Source organism: Acinonyx jubatus, chromosome D1, assembly GCF_027475565.1.
Source record: "Acinonyx jubatus isolate Ajub_Pintada_27869175 chromosome D1, VMU_Ajub_asm_v1.0, whole genome shotgun sequence".
NCBI lineage: Eukaryota > Metazoa > Chordata > Mammalia > Carnivora > Felidae > Acinonyx > Acinonyx jubatus.
Window position 1 is genome coordinate 97,169,491 of NC_069390.1, and position 17,874 is coordinate 97,187,364.

Consider the following 17,874-nt stretch of genomic DNA (forward strand, 5'->3'; position numbering starts at 1 on the left):
CTCCTTCCCCAGGGCATGGACTTTCATCTCCCTCTGAGGTCCAGCTGCCCACGCTCAGGCTTAGCTCTGCTTCTTAGCAGCTGTGAGACCCTAGGGAGTTTACTTACTTAACCTCTTGGAGCCTATGTTCCTCATCTGTAAGACGGGTATGAAACAGTGCTTCCCTCACAAGACGATGACGAAAAGTAGACGAGACGAGGCACGCAGAATGCTTAGCACGGCAGCCGGCTCAGGCGAGTGCTCGGTGAGTATGACCTGCTATCACTATTACTCCAACCGATTCAACTCCAACCCTGACCTTTCTCCCTCAACCTAGATGTCCCAGGGGCACTTCAACCTCAACAGGCCTAAAATGGAGCTCTTCTCCCCAGGCCTGTTTCTCTCAAATCCCCACGAAGTCCCTTCCCAGACGCATGTGCCTCTGCCCGCACACCCAGGGCCCCAGGCAATCAGGGAAGGTTTCTTGGAGGGGGTGGAACTCAGGGAGCAGGTTAGAGGGGATGCAGGCACTCCAGGCCTGGATGTCCCTGGCACCAGACATTTAAGCCCTGACCTTTCAGGCTCCGAGCAGGATTGCTCTTCCTGGCTGGGGGCGGGGTGGCTGGACTGGCCGAGCAGCCCCGCTAATGACTTGCGGACAGACCCCAGCTGGGGCATTTAATGCCATTGCAAGGCACAGTCGAACTTCTCTTTACCTTCCGCCACGGTGGCCAGCAGTGCTCTAAAAATGCATGCTCTCCAACAAAGGGGGCGGTGACGCAGAGGGCCGCAGAGCCCCCACCGACGCGCCACGTACACGGATGCGTATCGGGTAAGAACGACCTTTGTGGTTCTGAGCCACTGGGGTCTCAGGACTGGCTGTCCCCACGGCATGCCCTGGCCTCTGCTGACCAGCGTGCGCCACGGCATCCTGCGCTCGAAGTGGGAACTGTCCAGAGAGAGGGAGGGGATTCTAGGGACCGGCAACCGAGCTGGAGGCCGGGCGGAGGAAGCCGTGGGAGGAGGCGCCTGCGGGCCCTCCAGGAATCCACAGGACTGCACACGCGCACAGCGTCCGGGGTCCCCTGCAGCATTCCCATCGTGCACCGCTTTCACTCCGTTCAGTATCTGCCTCCCTGACAGCAAGCTCCGAGGGGCAGAGCTGTGGACACCCTGCTTGTCAGCAAGGACCAGGACAGTGCCCGGAACTTAGGATGCGCTCGGTTATGTTGCCAAATACACGAAGGTGGACTGTGCTCTGGATGCTGTCAGGGAGGGGACGAGTGCTCAGCTCAAGCCCCTGGCCCCCGGCTTGTAAGCCTGGCCTCCTTCCAGAAGCGTCCAGGCTCTGAGACAGTCTCACAGGAACTTACCCACATAATAGGAAAGGGTGCGCTTGAGCCGGTCGAAGACAAACCAGCGCTTCTTCCACGACTTAATCTTGCCCCCCATCTTGACCAGGTAGCCGCGGCAGACCTGGTGAGAAGCGGGAGTGAGGAGGGACCCGAATGCGCAGTCCCTAAACCTTCCTTCCCCAGGCAGCAACAGAAAGGCCATCCATCCCCTCTGCCTGTATTTCGGGGGGCTGTCCCCAACATCTCTTTAAGCCAGCACACCAGATCCCGGGACAGAGACCTCTGGTGTTAGGGCAGGAACTAGGGCCACTATCCCAAGGGCCCGGGAAATGCCCAGAGCGGGGGGTCCTCCCCCCAGCACCCCGGGGCCACGCACGCCTCGTACCTTGCTGCTGAGCACCACGTGCAGGCAGGTATCGACACCGTGGCCCGACGACTCAATGTGGGTCTTCAGATCAAAGTCCTCCTTCCGGATTGGCAGGTAGCGAGTCAGGGGTCGTGCCTGGGAGCAGAAGGCAGGCTCAGCAGAGTCTCTCTCTTCCCCCACTGTTCCCTTGTCAAGGTCTCTTGGCTTCAGTCCTGAACCGCCACCAATGCCAACCCTCCCTCCCACCCCCAGGGAAGTCACTCTGGTTTCACAGGGCTTGTGGCAAAAGCAGAGACCTAGCAGGCCCGCACTGCCGCAACCTAGGCCTGGGCAACCGTTGAGTGGCTCCGTGCCTCAGTTTCCCCACCTAGGAGCAAGGCACAACCTTTCCTGTCTTGTCCCTGCCCCTCATCTCCTTCCTGGGTGGAACGAAATAAGGCAAGAGGCCAGATGTGAACATGCTCTGGAAAGCAAAGCCCAGTAGGAAATCCGGCCTCTGACTTCCTATTGGACCTTGTTTGGATCGCATGCCCTCTCTGGACCTCAGTTTCCTTATCAGTATTTTTTTTTTTTTAATTTTTAAATGTTTATTTATTTTTGAGAAACAGAGAGTGTGGGTGGGGGAGGAGCAGAGAGAGAGGGAGACACAGAATCTGAAGCAGGCTCCAGGCTCTGAGCTGTCAGCACGGAGCCCAACACGGGGCTCGAACTCGTGAACCATGAGATCATGACCTGAGCTGAAGTCGGACACTTAACCGACTGAGCCCCCCAGGTGCCCCAGTGTTTATTTTTGAGAGAGAACGAGAGAGCATGTGTGAGCAGGAGAGGGGAAGAGAGAGGGGGGACAGAGGATCCCCAGCAGGCTCTGTGCTGACAGCAGTGAGCCCCATGCAGGACTCGAACTCACAAATCGTGAGATCATGACCTGAGCCAAAGTCAGATGCTTAACTGACTGAGCGACCCAGGCACCCCCCTGATCGCTGCTTAATTCCCAAGCCCAATCCAGGTGGCCTGCCCCCTAGAGTTTATGCTGTTGCTTCCCAGGACCAGGGAGCTGTGGTCACTGGTCCCTGTCGGGGTAAATCCCACAGGACCAGACACGCAGGGGTGTTGGGGGACTAGAAGACCCAGTGGGAAGGAACAGCCTGTGTGAGTCCCATGGGCTCTCACAGGGGGGCCAGGATTTGGGACCAGAGACACAGGCAGACCTCCCCACACAACCTAACTTCTTCTACCTTCAACTCTTCTGCTCACATCTTCTGCATAAGGCAACAGCACAAGACTCTGGTGCCACAGAGAAACGAGTACAAGTCTCTCTTGGAGATGTAAACCAAGAGTCAGAATGACATTATCTGCCCACAGGGGTGGGGTGGGGTGGGGGTGGGGGTGGGGGTGGGAAGGGGGCCGGGGGGGCGGAGCTTCGAGTCTGGTGGAGTGAGGACCAGGACAGCCATAAGACACACGCACACCCAGGTGTCTGGTCCTTGGGGCCGAATGAGTCCCAAGTAGAATTCTGCCTGGTGCTGAGCCAACAGCAACCTTTTCTGGAGGAGAGTAGTTTTCACACCCCAGGGTACCCCCACCCCTCCACAGCCCCACCCAGCACACCCCAGCACCCACTTACCTGGGAGAACTGTTTCTCCCGCATCTTGACCTCCTTCTCCACCAGCTGCTGCCTCCTGGCGCTCTCGCTCTGCAGCCTCCGTTCCACCTGCTCCCGCCGCCTCCGCTCCTCCTCCAGGGCCTGCCTCCGGAGCTCCAACTCCCGCTCCTGCCCCCAAAGCCAGCAGTCAGTGCCCACGGCTGCCTTCTCCCTCCCCTTCTCCAGGTGCCCCTCCTCAGGCTGGGGCAGAGCTGCAGGAGGCGCACCCCTCAGAGAGCAGGCTGGCACGAGGAGGCATCAGCCCCAAAACCCACCTTCTCCAAGCACCTTGCTCGTAAGGGGCAAATGCTTTAAACTGAGACCAGGCTGGCTTCAAATCCTGGCTCTGTCACCGGTCTGAGCTCTGTGACCCTGACAAAATCATTTAAACCCCCTAAGCCTCAGCTGCCTCGCCTGTAAAATGGGGCCAAGAGTGCCCACCTTCGGGGATTATAGTGAAAAGTAATGAGGTCGTGTATGTAAATGCCCATCACTGATTCCAGCATGAAGGAAGCACTGAATGAATAAGTAAACATGGCTCTGACAATTTTTACTTCAATCCCTAACACACCGATAATCTAAGCAGCTGGGTTTTTTTGATACTGAATATATTCAGTAATCCTTCCTAGTCCCTGAGGCCCTTTGAAGTCAAATTACAAACATTTGTAGTTGAACTTCAAATTTTACGGAGAAAAAAAGTGCACGTACAGAAGCCGTTATTAGAAGATTTTAAAAGCCATTAAAACAAATCATCAAACACAAAGTGTGTCAGAGACGCCCAATGTCCTCATCAACACGAACAACTTCTGTGCCATTGGCTCCTGCCTGCCGTTTCTTCCCAGCTCAAAATGTAGCAGGGTCTCCTTCCTCTCCGTTTGCCAAGAGCTGCTTGTAAATCTGGCCCCCGCGGATGTAAGGCTGAGAGGCCTTCCTTTCTGGCTGGTCTAGCTGCTGCCCCCTGCCCCCACCCCACTCTCATCTTGAGACATGAAGAGCACCCCAAGAGTGGAGACAGAACAGACCCTTCACTTGCCCTCCTCCCCAGGCACCGACTCCTCAGCCTGGCTGTGCTCTGGGGACAAACCAGGGTCCTGACCTCGGGCCCACTTCCCTCTGCCAACCTCTGCTCTGGCCTGGATGCCTGCCTTCTCTTCCGGCCCTACCCCCCCATGCTGGGCCCCCATTCCCGCCTTTCTTCACCGTCCCCAAGGGGAAGGACCCGCCACTCGTGCAGACGCAAATCAGAACTCTCGTGGCGGCCAAAACACCCACAGAAGCAAACACGCAAAGGCTGCACGTTGCCGAAAGGGAAATTCCTGGCTGGACGAGGGTTCCTGTGCTGCCTCCTCTCATCCTAAGAGCCATGTCACCAGGCCTCCTCCATCTGACGAACACAACTTCTAAAACACTCTTCCTCAAGGGAAGGTCTCGGGGCGCCTGGGTGGCTCAGTCGGTTGAGCGTCCGACTTCGGCTCAGGTCATGATCTCGCGGCCCGTGAGTTCGAGACCCGCGTCGGGCGCTGTGCTACTAGCTCAGAGCCTGGAGCCTGTTTCAGATTGTGTGTCTCCCTCTCTCTCTGCCCCTCCCCCGCTCGCACTCTGTCTCTGTCTCTCGAAAATAAATAAAAACTTTAAAAAAAAAGGGGGGGGGGGAGCGCTTGGGGGCGGGACACAGGCCCCAGGCGGCCGTGGGCCCGCCAGCGCAGGCCTGCCTCACCCTCGACTCCATGAGGCGGCTCTTCTCCGCGTGCGCTTCTTTCAGCATCTTCTCCATCTCCTCGATCTTCCCCACGTCCAGGCCGCTCACGCTGGGGGAGGGCGAGAGTGGGGGCATCAAGGGGCCGGGAGGCGGCTGGCGGGGGCGGGGCCGGCCCCCTCGGGCGGGTACCTGGACACGGTGTCCGGGGAGCAGGCCGAGGTGCCGCCCGTGGAGATGCTGGTCTCCATGCTGTCGGAGCTCTCCAGGCTCAGGGTGTCGTAGGCGTGCTCGCCGTCCTCCCCGCGCTCTCGGCCGGCCGGCAGGTGGTGCAGGATGGAGTGGTGCATGAGCGGGGGGAAGCCCGAGGGGCCGGGCGGGAAGGGGGCCGCCCCGTGCAGGGCATCCCACTGGCACTGCGCCTCGGCCGCAGCCTTCTGCTTCAGCTCGGCCAGGCGTCGCCGCTGCTCCTCGATCACCTGCTGCCCTGCGGGAGGGACGGGGCAGTCACGGTGGGCCCTGTGGGGGCCGCCGGCAGAACCACAGACAGAGGGAAGGGGCGAGCGGGGAGAGGTCAGCACCGGGCCCACCCCTCAGCCCCCGCAGCTCCACGTCCGGCTGCCCTGCCAGGGTCTCTGTCGCCTGCACAGCTGGCCGCGGCCGTGCGGTCCGGCTTCAGCGCTCCTCCTGCTTCCTGAGCACCCGCCGCCCTCCCTCCGCCCTGGCCCAGAGCGGGGCAGGACTCATGCACTGCCCTGCCCGCTGGGGAAGGGGGAGAGGGAAGGGCGTGAGCAGGGCGTCCATGCAAAGCCAGCCGTGATGCAGAAGCAAGAGCCACGAGAGCGGGACAGAGGGGGAGACGACAAGGCAGGAGACAGCTCAGCGGGAGGCGAGAGGCCAGCCAGACACCCGGCCCCAGGTCGGCCCCGGGTCAGCCGGGGAGCCTGCCTGGGGGCAGCGAGGACCCGCGCAGAATACATCATGCGGACGCCCAGGCGGGGCTGCCTGACCAAAGCAATGCCCTCAGTGACCAACGCTCTACCTGCTGGGTCGTCGGTTGGGGGGGGCTCGGCAGGAAGCGACTCGCCTGGTGTGGGGGGGCCCCGGGCAGAGAGACACAGAGGGGACGAGACGAGAGAGAGGCACAGACATGGGCTTTCAAAACAACCAAAATGCACACAGGCAGCAAGGACTCCAGGGTCCCCAGAGCCAGTATCTTAGGGAACCATTTCCAGAGGTCATCACATCCACCCTCTGCCTCCAGACAGGGCAACGTCCATCCCGACTCAGATCAACAAACATCTTCCTTGTTTGCTGTGCTCTCTGGGAAGACCGCACAGCCCCCAACCCCGAGTCTCTGGACAAATATCCAGGAAGCTCTCCTTTCAGTATCGAACCTAAATGCTTTCTGCCCTCACCTGGAACTCAAGTAAAGCAAAAACATCCCGCAAAACGTGAGGCACGGAGGGAGCGGGGTGGTGGCAGATATCCAGGCCCCCCAGGAGAGCGGGTGGGTGGGCACTGAGGCCACTCACCCTTCTGCTGCAGGGCCAGCTGGCGCTTGGTCTCAATGTCCTGCAGCGTGGCCGCCAGGTTGCGAGGAAGGCTGCTCGTGCCATTCTGGGCAAGGAGGACACTCTGCGGCTGGGGGGGGGGGGGGGAAGTGGAGCATGGGGACCCAGGGCTCAGAAGACCCCCCCCCCCCCACCAGGCTCCCCTGGGGCGGCTCCGCCCCCTCCCCGGTGTGGCAGTCTCCATCCCCCTACCACCACCTTGCCATACACTCAGCCCACCCGCTGTCCTCAGACCTTTGGGGAGGGGCTACGGCCCAGGGTAGCCACGCTGAGCTGGGAGGAGGAGGAAGAAGAGCCAGAGGAAGAGGGGAGAGGGCCACTGCGGGTCCGGGGCAGGGGGCTGGTGGCCTCACCATCCATCTTGGAGCGGTAAACCTGGAGGGAAGAGATAGCGCCGGGTCAACTCTTGCTCCTCCCGGCCACCACCTCCACCCCCCCCACCCCACCCCCCCCCCCCCCCCCCCCCCCCCCGTCACCTAGGCTGGCTGTGATCCAAGACACCGCCCTGGCACCGGGCCTCTGAGGCCGCTTCTAACTGACAACAGCATTGAGCTTCTCGGGCCAGACCAACGGAGAGGCGTTACTGGAGGCTGCCAAGCCTCTTTTCCGGGCAGTTCCACCCTCGGCCAATCCCCGGTGCCACCCCAGGTCTCAGAAAAGATCTCATAAATCAACCCATGCGAGGCGCTAACGTGGGCCGGGCAGAGCCGTACAGGAGACCGACTAGAAGCCAGGGTTCCCTCTGGTCCCAGCTCTGCCACTAACGGGCTGTGTGACCTTGGGCCCTGCGCCTCCCAGCTCTGGGTCCGGGCTTCCTTATCTGCGAGAGCAGGGAGCAGGGCTAGACCAAATAACCGCCAAGCTCCCTCACGGCCCTCGTGTTTGCGGAACACCGGTGCCTGAAGTCAAGATCCCTGACTCTTGGCATCGGCTCTGCTACGTCCTAGTTGTGTGGCCTTGGCGGGACTGCTTCTCCTCTCCGGGCCCCAGTGACTGAGCTGTAAAATCAGAGTTAACTGTGCTCACGATGAAAGGAATCAAAACATGGGAAAGTCTCTAACCAGCTGGACACAAAGTAGAGAGAGGGTGGCTCACAGGCTCCTCCCAAAGGGAGCACAGAATCTGAGCTGAGATCGGGGTCTTAGAGGTCCCGTGCCTTCACTCCAGGAGTGAAGCTCGGAGGCAGGGGTCTCGGGCACAGCAGCAGGTCAGCGGCGTGCGCCCTGGGGGAGAACGCTAGCTGACTGCCCCCCCCCCCCCACCGCAGTCAGCAGCTTGCTCCAGGCTCCGCTCGGACTGCACCCTCCACGGAAACTGTGAGGAGGCCGGGCACGTCTCTGTCCCATCAGGACTGCCTCCAAGCGTCACCCCCGGGGAGACCAGGAGAGCAAAGTGCTGGCAGTTCTTTCTCCCAGGACACACGGGTTCCAGCTGCCACGGGCCCAAGAGCGCGTCAGGCCCCCAGACCCAGGGAGACACTCCGGGGTTGAAGGCTGCCAGGGACAGAGCTTACCGTAGCTTGAGGCACCAAGCCGATCTCAACCTGACCGCGGCTCCTGGACCCCCCTCCACTGGACAGTCAATCCTGCACGTCATCCTTGGACTCAGGGGCTGGCCCCAGCCGCCCGAAGTGCCAGGATGGCACTAGGAGACCTACTGCCCTGACTCAACGGACCCCCACCCTCCAGGGAGGCACTGTGTGGCTGCTGCATTGGCAGGAGGTACCCAGCACAGAGAGGAGCAGGGCTTGGGGAGGAACGGGCAGGGAGAGAGGGGGTTACCTGCAGCTGCCGGGAAGCTTTGGCGGGCAGAGGCGGGGGAGAGGAGCGCGGGGAGGCTGCAGCGGGGCCGGTCCCCAGCCCGGCCATCAGCTCCTGGTACCACTGCTCTAAGTCTACAGCAGGGAGCAGCAGCTCCTCCATCTGGAGCGGGGTGTGGGGAGAGGGGTGTGGGGAGGGGGGTGTGGGGAGGGGGTGAGGAGAATAGTCAGGAGAGTAGGGGAAGGAAGGGTAGACGGACGGGAGAGAAGGCAGAAGAAAGGGGAAGGTTGCAGGAAGAGTAAAGGAAGACCGAGCAGGGAAACACGGAGGTGAGGGAGAAGGGAGGGGAGGAGGGGAGAGAGGACAGCATAAAGACAAGGAGGAGAAAAACAGTGAGAACACAGTTGCTGTGAACGCGCTAAGGGCAAAGAGGAACAGTCAGGACACAACTCCCAGACCAGAGACACGTGCTGTGCCCACCATGATGCCAGACGGCCAGCGTCCGCAGGCACCGAGCGCTCCCAGGGGGCCAGCCTGGAGCTCAGAAGCCAGGAAGCAGGGGCAGAACACACACACGCGCGCGCGCGCGCGCACACACACATATACACAGAGCCACGCCAGCAGCGGGCTGGGGGTGGCAGGGACACACAGGCCACCAACCTTGGGTGAAGGCGTGATGGAAGCGAAGGAGGAGGAAGAGGGCAGCACGGGAGGAAGGCAGGTGGTGGGAACCAGGTCCCGGGAGGCAGGGGCCCAGAGAGGCAGGCCTGGCACAGGGGCTGCGGGCATGGGCGAGGTGCCCCACATCGCCTTTAGCTGCTCAAGCGTCACGTACTTGGGGGAAAGGCCAGGACGCAGGAGGGAATACAAGAGGTTAATGGAACTGCAACCCAGGAGCTGGCCCTGCCCACAGGCGAGGGAAGGGTGAGCACAGGAAGCGCGGAGCAGCAGAGGCCTGCAGAGCCCAGGAAAGCAAGCCCTCTCTAGGCAGGACGACGCCCTCACGCCCAAGCAGAAGGCTGCCCGGCCTTGAGCCATCAGGAGCTGAAGCTCCCGAGGCCCCAGGCCATACAGGGACCCACTCCCACCCCCCCTTTGCCAGCTGCCCTTCTCCCTCACCGCTGGACACAGACCCATTGTCCCCCAGGCCCCACCCAGGACTGAGGGACAACCTGGGCATCCACAGGAGGCCCTTGGGCACAGGTGGGCTCACTCAGTGGCCGGTACCTCACTGTCAGGCAGGGGCTGGGCGAGCACGCTGGGGGAGGTGGCAGAAGCATGGGGGTCCAAGCGGAAGCACAGCTGGAGAAGCTCTGCCAGGCTCACATACTCCTAGGGTGCCCGGTGGGAGGGGGAGGGATGGGCAGAGAGGTCAACAGGGTACAACCAGGCACCTGACACCCACACTCCATGCCTTAGGGCCATCACTCCATTCAATACAAGATCCAGAGCAAGGAGCATGGCAGGGGGTGCAGGAGGGGGACTCAGCTGTCTCCTGTGACCGGAGACAGCTGGGGGGAGGGAGGGGCCAGAAAAGGGCAGGCAGAACTGTTTGAAGGCACTTCTTGACCTGTACTTTTAGGCTGCCTTGGCATCCCAGCCCTGCCCGGGGCAGACTCTGAAGGCCCATCCCTGGGTTTGCTCTGGGCTGGGGACAGGAGAAGCCTAGGGAAGGCCTTCCGAGAGTCCACCGAGAATCAGGACCCAACTCCCAGAGAGTCCTTCTGTCTCCCCCATCTTGGGCCCCAGTGGGGCACACACACACTGCATCGAGCACCAGCCACCATTCCCGAGGGTCTCCTCACACCCATGTGCCGGGGCGAGAGCTGGGAGGGGTAGGCTCACTAAGTGGGTGAGCTAGATGGGCTTTGAGAAAGAGGCCTCAGCAGGGAGCAGCTAGGAGCCCAGGTGGAAAAACGGGCCCACCCCCCAAGGGTTAGTACGTAGGAAGAGACTAGCGCATCAGACTGCGGTGTGGGAGGACAGGGACTGTCCTGAGCTCCCTGAGCATATCCTTAGTCCCCTGAGCTGATCTAGGCGGTGGGGGCACGGCAGGCCTCCAAAATGCACACTGAATGCGCAGGGTCCCAAGCCTGACCCATCCAGGGGGAGCCCCGGCCGGGCGGAGCCCCAGAGGGCAACTGTCCTCCGGGGGTCAGGGAAAGGGAAAAGGAGCGGGAGGATCCGGTGTGTTGTGAGCACTGATGAATGGCATGCAGATCACGTGCAAATTAATACGCAAGCCGGTGCTGATTTTGCATAGCCTGCCCGGGCCCTCTATGGAGCAGCAGGATGGTGCGCTCACTCACACTCGCACAAACTCTGGCCAGAGGATTATTGCCACATGCCCCTGAGCCAGGCCCTTGGCAGGAGCTGGAGGCAGGAGCTCGGCAAGCAGGCAGACGGGCAGTGGGCAGAGCAGAGCAGGCAGTTAGCTGGGATTACCTCTTGTGCTTTGGGGCAGAGCTGAGTGGAAGCAGGTGGGATTAGGGGGACAGAGGAGGCCCCAGCCTGAGAAGACCCCGGGAAAGGGACCAGACTCGCAGTCCCTGAGGACTCGGAGATGAGCAGTTCGGCCTACAGAGAGGGGACATGGTGAGGGGCCGCCCACGCCAGGCCTCAGTGGCAGGGAGGTGGGGAGAAAAGGAAAGAGCTCGGGAACCTGGGCATGTCCTAGTTGGACCTCACGCCCCAAGCAGGCAAAGACTCAGGAAAGGACCGCCTAAGGGCTGTCAGTGCCCACTATGCTGCCAAGAGCCTCGTTCTAGACTGAAGCCCAAGGAGCTCCGAGAGCAGGGCCCCTGGATTCCTGTGCAAACCCTCGAAGTGAGGCTGCCCGGCCCTGGCCCTTCCCAAACCTCTGAGCTTCCCGCCTTCCCCACTCATGCCTCCTGAACCCCCCAGATGGATTTGATCACCCAAAATGGTAACATCGGTAAGCTCCTAGGAGCCAGAAAGATATCCGCAAAGCAGCAGCTGGTAGCCACAGAAGGTCAGATCCCAGACTTCAGGGCCACTCGCACTCAAATCTCTCCGGTTCAGGAGAATGTCCCCAGCATTCGGCCTCAGCTACTGGGGAGAGGGTGCCACACGTTGCTCCAGGGCCTCCCAGGAAGCCCCTTGGGCCTGGAGCTAGGGCTGACCCAACCACGTTACCTCTTTGAGGGTCGACGTGGTCTTCGGGAAAGGCCTGCCTCCCGTGAGTGAGTGGTACCTTCTTTCCAGCATCGTGAGTTTCTCCTTCTCCTGCGAGCCCAGAGTGGCCGAGTCAGAACGGGGTGGGGGTGGCAGCACAGGGGGAGCCAAGTGAGGGGGCCCTCCTGCAGCTGGCAGAGCTCCACCCCAGCCCCCCCGCACTCGTCTCCCACTCCCCATCCTGCACCGACCCTGATCCCCCAGCCCACCCTGCCCGAGGCTACCTTCTGCAGCAGCTGCAGGGAGGCGTTCTTGTCCCGCGCCAGGCGCTCGGACTCTTGCACGGCCTGGGCCCGGATCTGCCCGGCCTGACTGTCCAGGACTGCCAGGCGCTCCTGAAGGAGGGGGTGGGAGGTCGGTCAGGCCTGGGAGACAGGGCTGAGCCCACGGCGAGGCTTTCCTGTCTCTCCAGTCCAGAGACCCTTGGCTTGGGTGAAGGGAATCGGCCGGCTCTTCTGCTTGGCCTTAACCCACCCCCGGAATACCGGGGCAAGTGTGGTCAACTCCTCCCTTCACCCGTCTCTCAACCAGTGACTCCCGTGCCGCCAGGCACACCGGCTAGAACCCGAGTCCCCAGACCTAACCTCCCCACCATCAACGAGTCCAGAATCCGAGCTGCTGAAGAGTTCTCCACCTGCCCCACTCCCACGGCCACCCCCCAAGTCCAGGCCCGCTGCCTTCCCTGCCTGGACTTTTTCACCAGCCCTCTGCGCCCACTCCTGACCTTCTAAGTGTGCCCCACACTGCCACGAACACCTTCTCAAAATGGCCCTGGAGGTCTGTTTTTGTCTGCTTATCCGAATTTCCTAAGCCTTCCAAAAAGAATATATATTACTTGAATGATGTTTTAAAACTCCACGAGTAAAGTTAGATCACTCCTCTCCTCAAAATCTTTGATGCGCTACTCACAGGACAGAGCACAAACTGAAAACGGCGTCCGAGGGCTCCCGGGACTGGGCCTAGGCTCTTCGGCCCCCCTCCCCCACCCCGGCCTTCTGTGTCCCCCCCCAGCCCGGCCGTGTGGCACACTAAGCCACAGAGCTGCACACCCTCAGGCCTAACACTGCCCCCTTGCCGCAGGAGAGCTGTCCCTGTCTTTCCACCACCAAGAGCTCACTTTTCCTCCTAGACCAGTCCGAGTGAAACTTTTCTCCTACATCTTCCTCAATTACCACTCAATTCCTCTGCTCCCTCCTCTGTGTCACCATTTGCCTCGTATTACTGGTACTTGTGAACATGTGCCTCCATCACCACCCCGCCCAGACTGTCAGATCCAAGGGCAAGGTCGGGGTCTTTTCTGTCTCCATATCCCCAGTAGGGCTGAGCACAGTGCCTGGCTCAACAACCATGTGCTAAAAGGAAAAGAAAATCACATGAGAGAGAAGAATGGGGTTTGGGGAAAACGGGCTGGGTTAATCCCAGGAGGGATTGCTTCCTGCAAGGGGCAGCCTTAAACCACCACCTTTAAGAGCAAGACATGAGCAAGGAGGGAGGGAAGAAGGGAGCTATCCTAAATCTGGGGTCAGCCCAAGCAGGAATTCCCACAGCAAGATCAGCTGTTTAATGAGAACCTGTTAGAACGCAGTAACTGCTAAACGCTTTGCATTTGTGACCTCATTTAAACCTCTTTTGACGCAGGTGCCTTTTACACCCATTTTACTGATGAGAACACTGACATATTCAGGAGCTAGTAAGCAGTACAGCTGGGATTGGAACTAAATCTGTAGGACTCCAAAGCCAGTATTCTGAACCGCCCTGAATCACAGTGGAGAGGATAGGGGAACATTGGGCAGGAGGGCAGACAGAGCCTGGGATTGGGTGGGACACGGGGAGGGGAGGGGCGGGGTGCAAGGGACAGAAGCTGAGCAGGGCTCATGAGAAGGCAAGGAGAAGGGGCGCCTGGCTGGCTCGGTCAGTGAAGCATGCCACTCTTAATCTTGGGGTTGTAAATTCAAGCCCCACGTTGTGTGTTGAGATTGCTAAAAATAAAATCTTAAAAAAAGAAGAAGAAGAAAGCAACAGCAAGGGGAAGAATGTGACCCCTGGGGTCCTAGTGGCTGACCTCCTAGGAGCCAGGGTGGGTACAGGGAGGTGGGAACAGGAGTCTAATACTGCCGACCCCTCCCAAACTTCCTGGAGTTTACACCCACCAAGACCCCAGAGGAATGGGATTGGCTCATCTAGGGCTCCCTGCTGCTTTCTCTCCAGAGGAATGGGGAAGGTTCTTTGGGCCAGGCAGGCCTAGGGTCTCACGCTGACTCAAACTCATACACTGAGAGGTCTGGAACAAATATGTAGCTTCCCTGAGCCCTCATTTCCTTGTCTGTGAAACGAGGATGAGAACACTGGCCTTGTGAGACCATCCTGAGGTTGGTACAAGATAACCCAAGAAAACCTCGTGGCTCGCACCCACGCGCTTGGGAAATGCTAGCTTTCTTCCTTCCATCTGTCTCACAGCCAGAAGCAGCCGCATTTGTAAGGCAGAGAAACTCAGGGAGAGAGGCAAGGGATCCGGACTCCGGGGGAGGTCCAGGAGCTTGCCACAAGCCACCAAACTCAGGCTAACCGTCGAGACCCCAGTCGCCACTTTCTGACACCCCTCCCCTGATCTCGTGGCCGTCACCCCCCACCTACTCACTCCAAACTGCACACGCATGCGTGTGTGTGCACGGACATGGTAGTCTCAGCCAGTCACGTGAACTGCCCGGATCATCCTCCCCATTCTCTTTCCTGACCTCTTCCTAACACGTGCTCAACACAAACCTCCTCCCAAATTTACTGCACACACGCACGCACCTCTGCCCCATCATCCTGTCCTGGTCTGGCTGAGATCAGGAGCAGGGGATCACAGCATCTGGAGCTCCCGGACTGGTGAGGATATGACACACAATGCCCTTATTTCGTGGCTCAGCTGAGCCACAGCTGGAAGCCAGGTGGTGCCCTTTCTAGGACCCCTGGTTGGCTCAAACGTCCGGATCTCAGGACCTTGCATGCTTCCCAGCACATCCACCAGACAGAAAGCTCTACAAGGGCAGCAGCGAGCCTCCTCTTCGGCCTCCTCCTCCTCCTGTACCTCCACCCTTCATTTCTTTGCCCGGCCGGAGCCCGGCTCCGAGTGTGAGCCCGGTCCACTCCCCACTGGGAGCCCACGCCTACTAACAACAGCTGTTGTCCGCTCCGCGCTTACTAGGATCGGAGCCCACGCTGTCCTCACATACACCATCTTGCTTAGTTCTCTTGACAGCCTGTTCCTGTTTTGCAGTTAAGGAAACTGAGGCTCAGAGAGGCAAAGTTAACTTTTATGGGGTCATCAGCGGGGATCCAATTCACTGGCCTTCGCCCCGCCCCGCCTGGCACCGAGGCCCCACAGGGGATGGGGGCAGGGCACACCTTCCTCTTGGTGATGCTCCGGAGCAGCTCAGCCTTGCTCCGGAGCAGCCCCTGGCCCGCCAGCTCACGCTCCTCCTCCACGCGGCTCTCCCGCTCCAGCTGCTGGAACTCCAAGTCCTCAAACAGCTTTGTCTCCGTCTCCAGGGCCTCGGCCTCCTTGAACGACAGTGACCAAGGGGGTTGAATGGTGCTCGCAGTAGCGCTCCGGGCCTGGGAGGCCAGGCCACAGAGGTGGGAGTTGTGAGGGCTGGCCCCAGGGAAATTGGGGAAAGGGACCTGCCCCCAACCCATCCCCCTTTGCTCTGCTTGGCTTTTTGCCCCTTTCATGGGCATCGCTGCCTGGAGTAGCAGAAAGGTGGAAATCGATCCCCCCAATCCTTCCCTGTCCCTTCCAAGCCACAGCACCGACCCTGGTGTGTCCGGCAGGAAGTGCAGGGCCCAGGTGGTCCCGTCCCACCGCTCTCCTGTCTTCCGGGTGGGTGGCCCTCGGGGGCCAGGGAAGGGGGGCTGGTGAAACTGACCCTTCTCAGCTGCTCCTGTAACTGTTCCCGCACTGACTCGGGGCAGTTATCGAGCTGCGTCTGGAGCTCGGCGTAGAGCGCCTGGCGGGCCTCCAGGTGCCTCCGTCCCGCGGCCAGCTCCGCCCTCTCCTGGTCGGCGGGAGGGGTGGGGAGGGCGGGCACAAGGGAGAAACAGAACACACACTCCTCAACTCTGGCCCGCGGGCAGCAGCGGCCATGGGGGGTGCAGGGCGGGAGAGAGAGAGCTGGGGAGCCGGCAGGGGGTGGGGTGAGGACTAACAGAGGAGAGTAAGCAGGAGAGGAGAAGGAAGAGAAAGGGAAAACACGGAAGAGAAGAGTGGAAAAGGCTAGGAGGCGAGGCGGAAGACAGGACGCTCGCAGGTGCAAGGGAAGCTGTCACACAGGCGCAGGTGTGGGTCTTGGGCAGAAATTTTGGTCTCCTGGAGTCCCCTGGACTAGAAACACTGGGGTGGGTCCTACGAAAAGCCTTCTGTTTTCTCTCCAAACCAGTCAAGACCAAAGCTGGTCCCACATCACAAACACGGAGACTCTGGCTCCTATTTCCCCCTGACTCTGCCACTGCCTAGAGACCAAAATTTAACCCTGGGGGGTGGGGAGGGGTATAGACAGCGAGGGTTAAATCCAGGGGTCCGGCATGAATCAGAAGCTGAGGATGGTAAAGCTACGGCAGTGTCGCAGAGGGGACCCCGGCCCGACTCCCTGGGCCTCCCTCCCTCCCGCCCTGGGTGGAGGTGGGTGCTGGCACTCCAGGCTGAACTCCAGCGGGATGAGGGTTGCAATTAGTTCGGCCGTTGCCATGGCAGTAGGAGCCCCAGGAGTGGGTACAGGGAGGAGGTGGATAGCTCTGTCTGGGGCGAGATGACACCTCCCAGGGCGGGAAGGGGGACGAGGGGAGGAGCTGGTGAGTCACCCCTCCGAAGGACAGGCAGAGGAGAAACTAGGATTACTGATTCCAAAACCAGAGCGGAGCCATGGGCTGGGGAGGAAAGCTGAGTGAGCCTGCCCCGCGGCCACTGCCTCCCCACCCCCCACCCTACCACCCCCTCAAATAACTAGGCCCAGAGAGAAGGCAAAGTCCAGGCCTCCAGGCCATGCCAGGTCAATGAGAAAGGAGGTTAGGCAGGTTCCTTCTGAAATGCTGAGCTTACTTCAAGTTCTTCTGCTGAATCCTGCCCTGCCCCATCCCTCCGGCCCACTCTCGCATCAGGGAGAGGAGTCCTGGGTTCCAAGCACTTTGCCCTCTTAGGACTCAGGCTCTAGGATACCCCCTACATTCTGGATGGCTCAGGGGAGGGAGAAGAGGAGAGGCCTACTCATTCCCACCCTCCGGTTGGGGTATCTGGATTTTGGAAGCCCCAGAGGAAAGCTAGAAGGGCGGCCACTGTGTGGCAGAGGGAACTGGTCTAAACCCCCCAGGGCCATGCCGCCACGGCCGGACCTCCTGACCCCTCCGCTCCGGAAGGAAGAGAGGGGCGGCGGGAGGTGGACGGCTGGAGGGCAGCCTGCTTCTCCCAGCTGCACAGGAAAACCACCAACAATCTGTGGAGGCTGCACCTGGGCTCTTCCAAAGGGGGGACACTCTTCAGGCTGAGCAGCTCCTCAGCTACGCATTTCCCCCAACCTTTACCCTTCCTGCCAAGGCACCATTGAGTCAAGTTGAGCTGTGCCCCCTGCCCATTCCTTTCTGATCAAAACCCTGGAGTCCCGCACCAAGAAAGGAAGGAGGCAGAATTAGAGGGGAGAGGTCAAGGGCACAGTGGTGCCCCTACAGTTAGTGCAAAAGCAGGCATGGCTCAGCCCTGCCTGGGTGGCACTGGCAGTTAGGGGCATGCGGAGAGCCCAGGACAGTGATTAGAGGGGGCGTTAGTACAGGCCTGGTTGGTAAGCGTGGAGTTAATTTGGCACAGAATTTGGGAGTGTGGTTTTGGGGGCCAGAGCCAAAGCTCCAAAAACAAAAAAAGGAGTGGGGGGGCGGGGGGGGGTAGTTTGTTGAAGAATCTTTAAGAGTTTCAAAACTGGGACAGGAGGAAGACACTCTCAAAAAATTCAGAAAGAAAATTAAGTCTTGGAAAAATACTGTCAAGTCCAGAAATAGATGGCCCCTCTCCACACTTCAGAGTTTTTGGCACGTTGGTAGGCATCTTGGGCCTAGCTGGCACGGCCCCTGTGGGACGGAGTGACCCCTGCAGGCTGGCACGAAATCTGAAAGGGTCGGGGGCAGGAGCTGGGACCACCTGGGACGGGAAGCTGCAGATCCTGAAAGGCTCAGGGGAAGCAGAGACCTGAAGGCCATCCCCCAAAGATCACATCCTGAGCACCCGAGGCATGCTGGGAGGGGCACGTTCTCTAGACAGAGGGACCCACACCCGAGTCA

At 60.3% G+C, this 17,874-nt stretch overlaps 1 protein-coding gene across 18 annotated transcripts in view; it reads right to left on the reverse strand.

Annotated features, from left to right (window-relative positions):
• PHLDB1 (pleckstrin homology like domain family B member 1) overlaps nucleotides 1–17,874 on the reverse strand; it is a 45,731-nt gene that overhangs the window by 4,576 nt on the left and 23,281 nt on the right. For 7 of the 18 annotated variants that reach the window (XM_053204009.1, XM_053204014.1, XM_053204012.1 and 4 more), the window contains 15 exons: nucleotides 15,480–15,608; nucleotides 14,959–15,114; nucleotides 11,793–11,903; nucleotides 11,530–11,619; nucleotides 10,819–10,950; nucleotides 9,034–9,207; nucleotides 8,395–8,535; nucleotides 6,848–6,988; nucleotides 6,575–6,677; nucleotides 6,082–6,126; nucleotides 5,232–5,526; nucleotides 5,061–5,151; nucleotides 3,326–3,472; nucleotides 1,720–1,836; nucleotides 1,353–1,455 (listed from right to left, as the gene is read on the reverse strand). In XM_053204009.1, the coding sequence (XP_053059984.1) occupies nucleotides 1,353–1,455; nucleotides 1,720–1,836; nucleotides 3,326–3,472; nucleotides 5,061–5,151; nucleotides 5,232–5,526; nucleotides 6,082–6,126; nucleotides 6,575–6,677; nucleotides 6,848–6,988; nucleotides 8,395–8,535; nucleotides 9,034–9,207; nucleotides 10,819–10,950; nucleotides 11,530–11,619; nucleotides 11,793–11,903; nucleotides 14,959–15,114; nucleotides 15,480–15,608 (1,975 nt within the window). Of the gene's footprint in view, nucleotides 1–1,352; nucleotides 1,456–1,719; nucleotides 1,837–3,325; nucleotides 3,473–5,060; nucleotides 5,152–5,231; nucleotides 5,527–6,081; nucleotides 6,127–6,574; nucleotides 6,678–6,847; nucleotides 6,989–7,089; nucleotides 7,166–8,394; nucleotides 8,536–9,033; nucleotides 9,208–10,818; nucleotides 10,951–11,529; nucleotides 11,620–11,792; nucleotides 11,904–14,958; nucleotides 15,115–15,479; nucleotides 15,609–17,874 lie in introns of those variants that run through there. The other 11 variants (XM_053204017.1, XM_053204018.1, XM_053204007.1 and 8 more) reach the window with 10 other exon arrangements.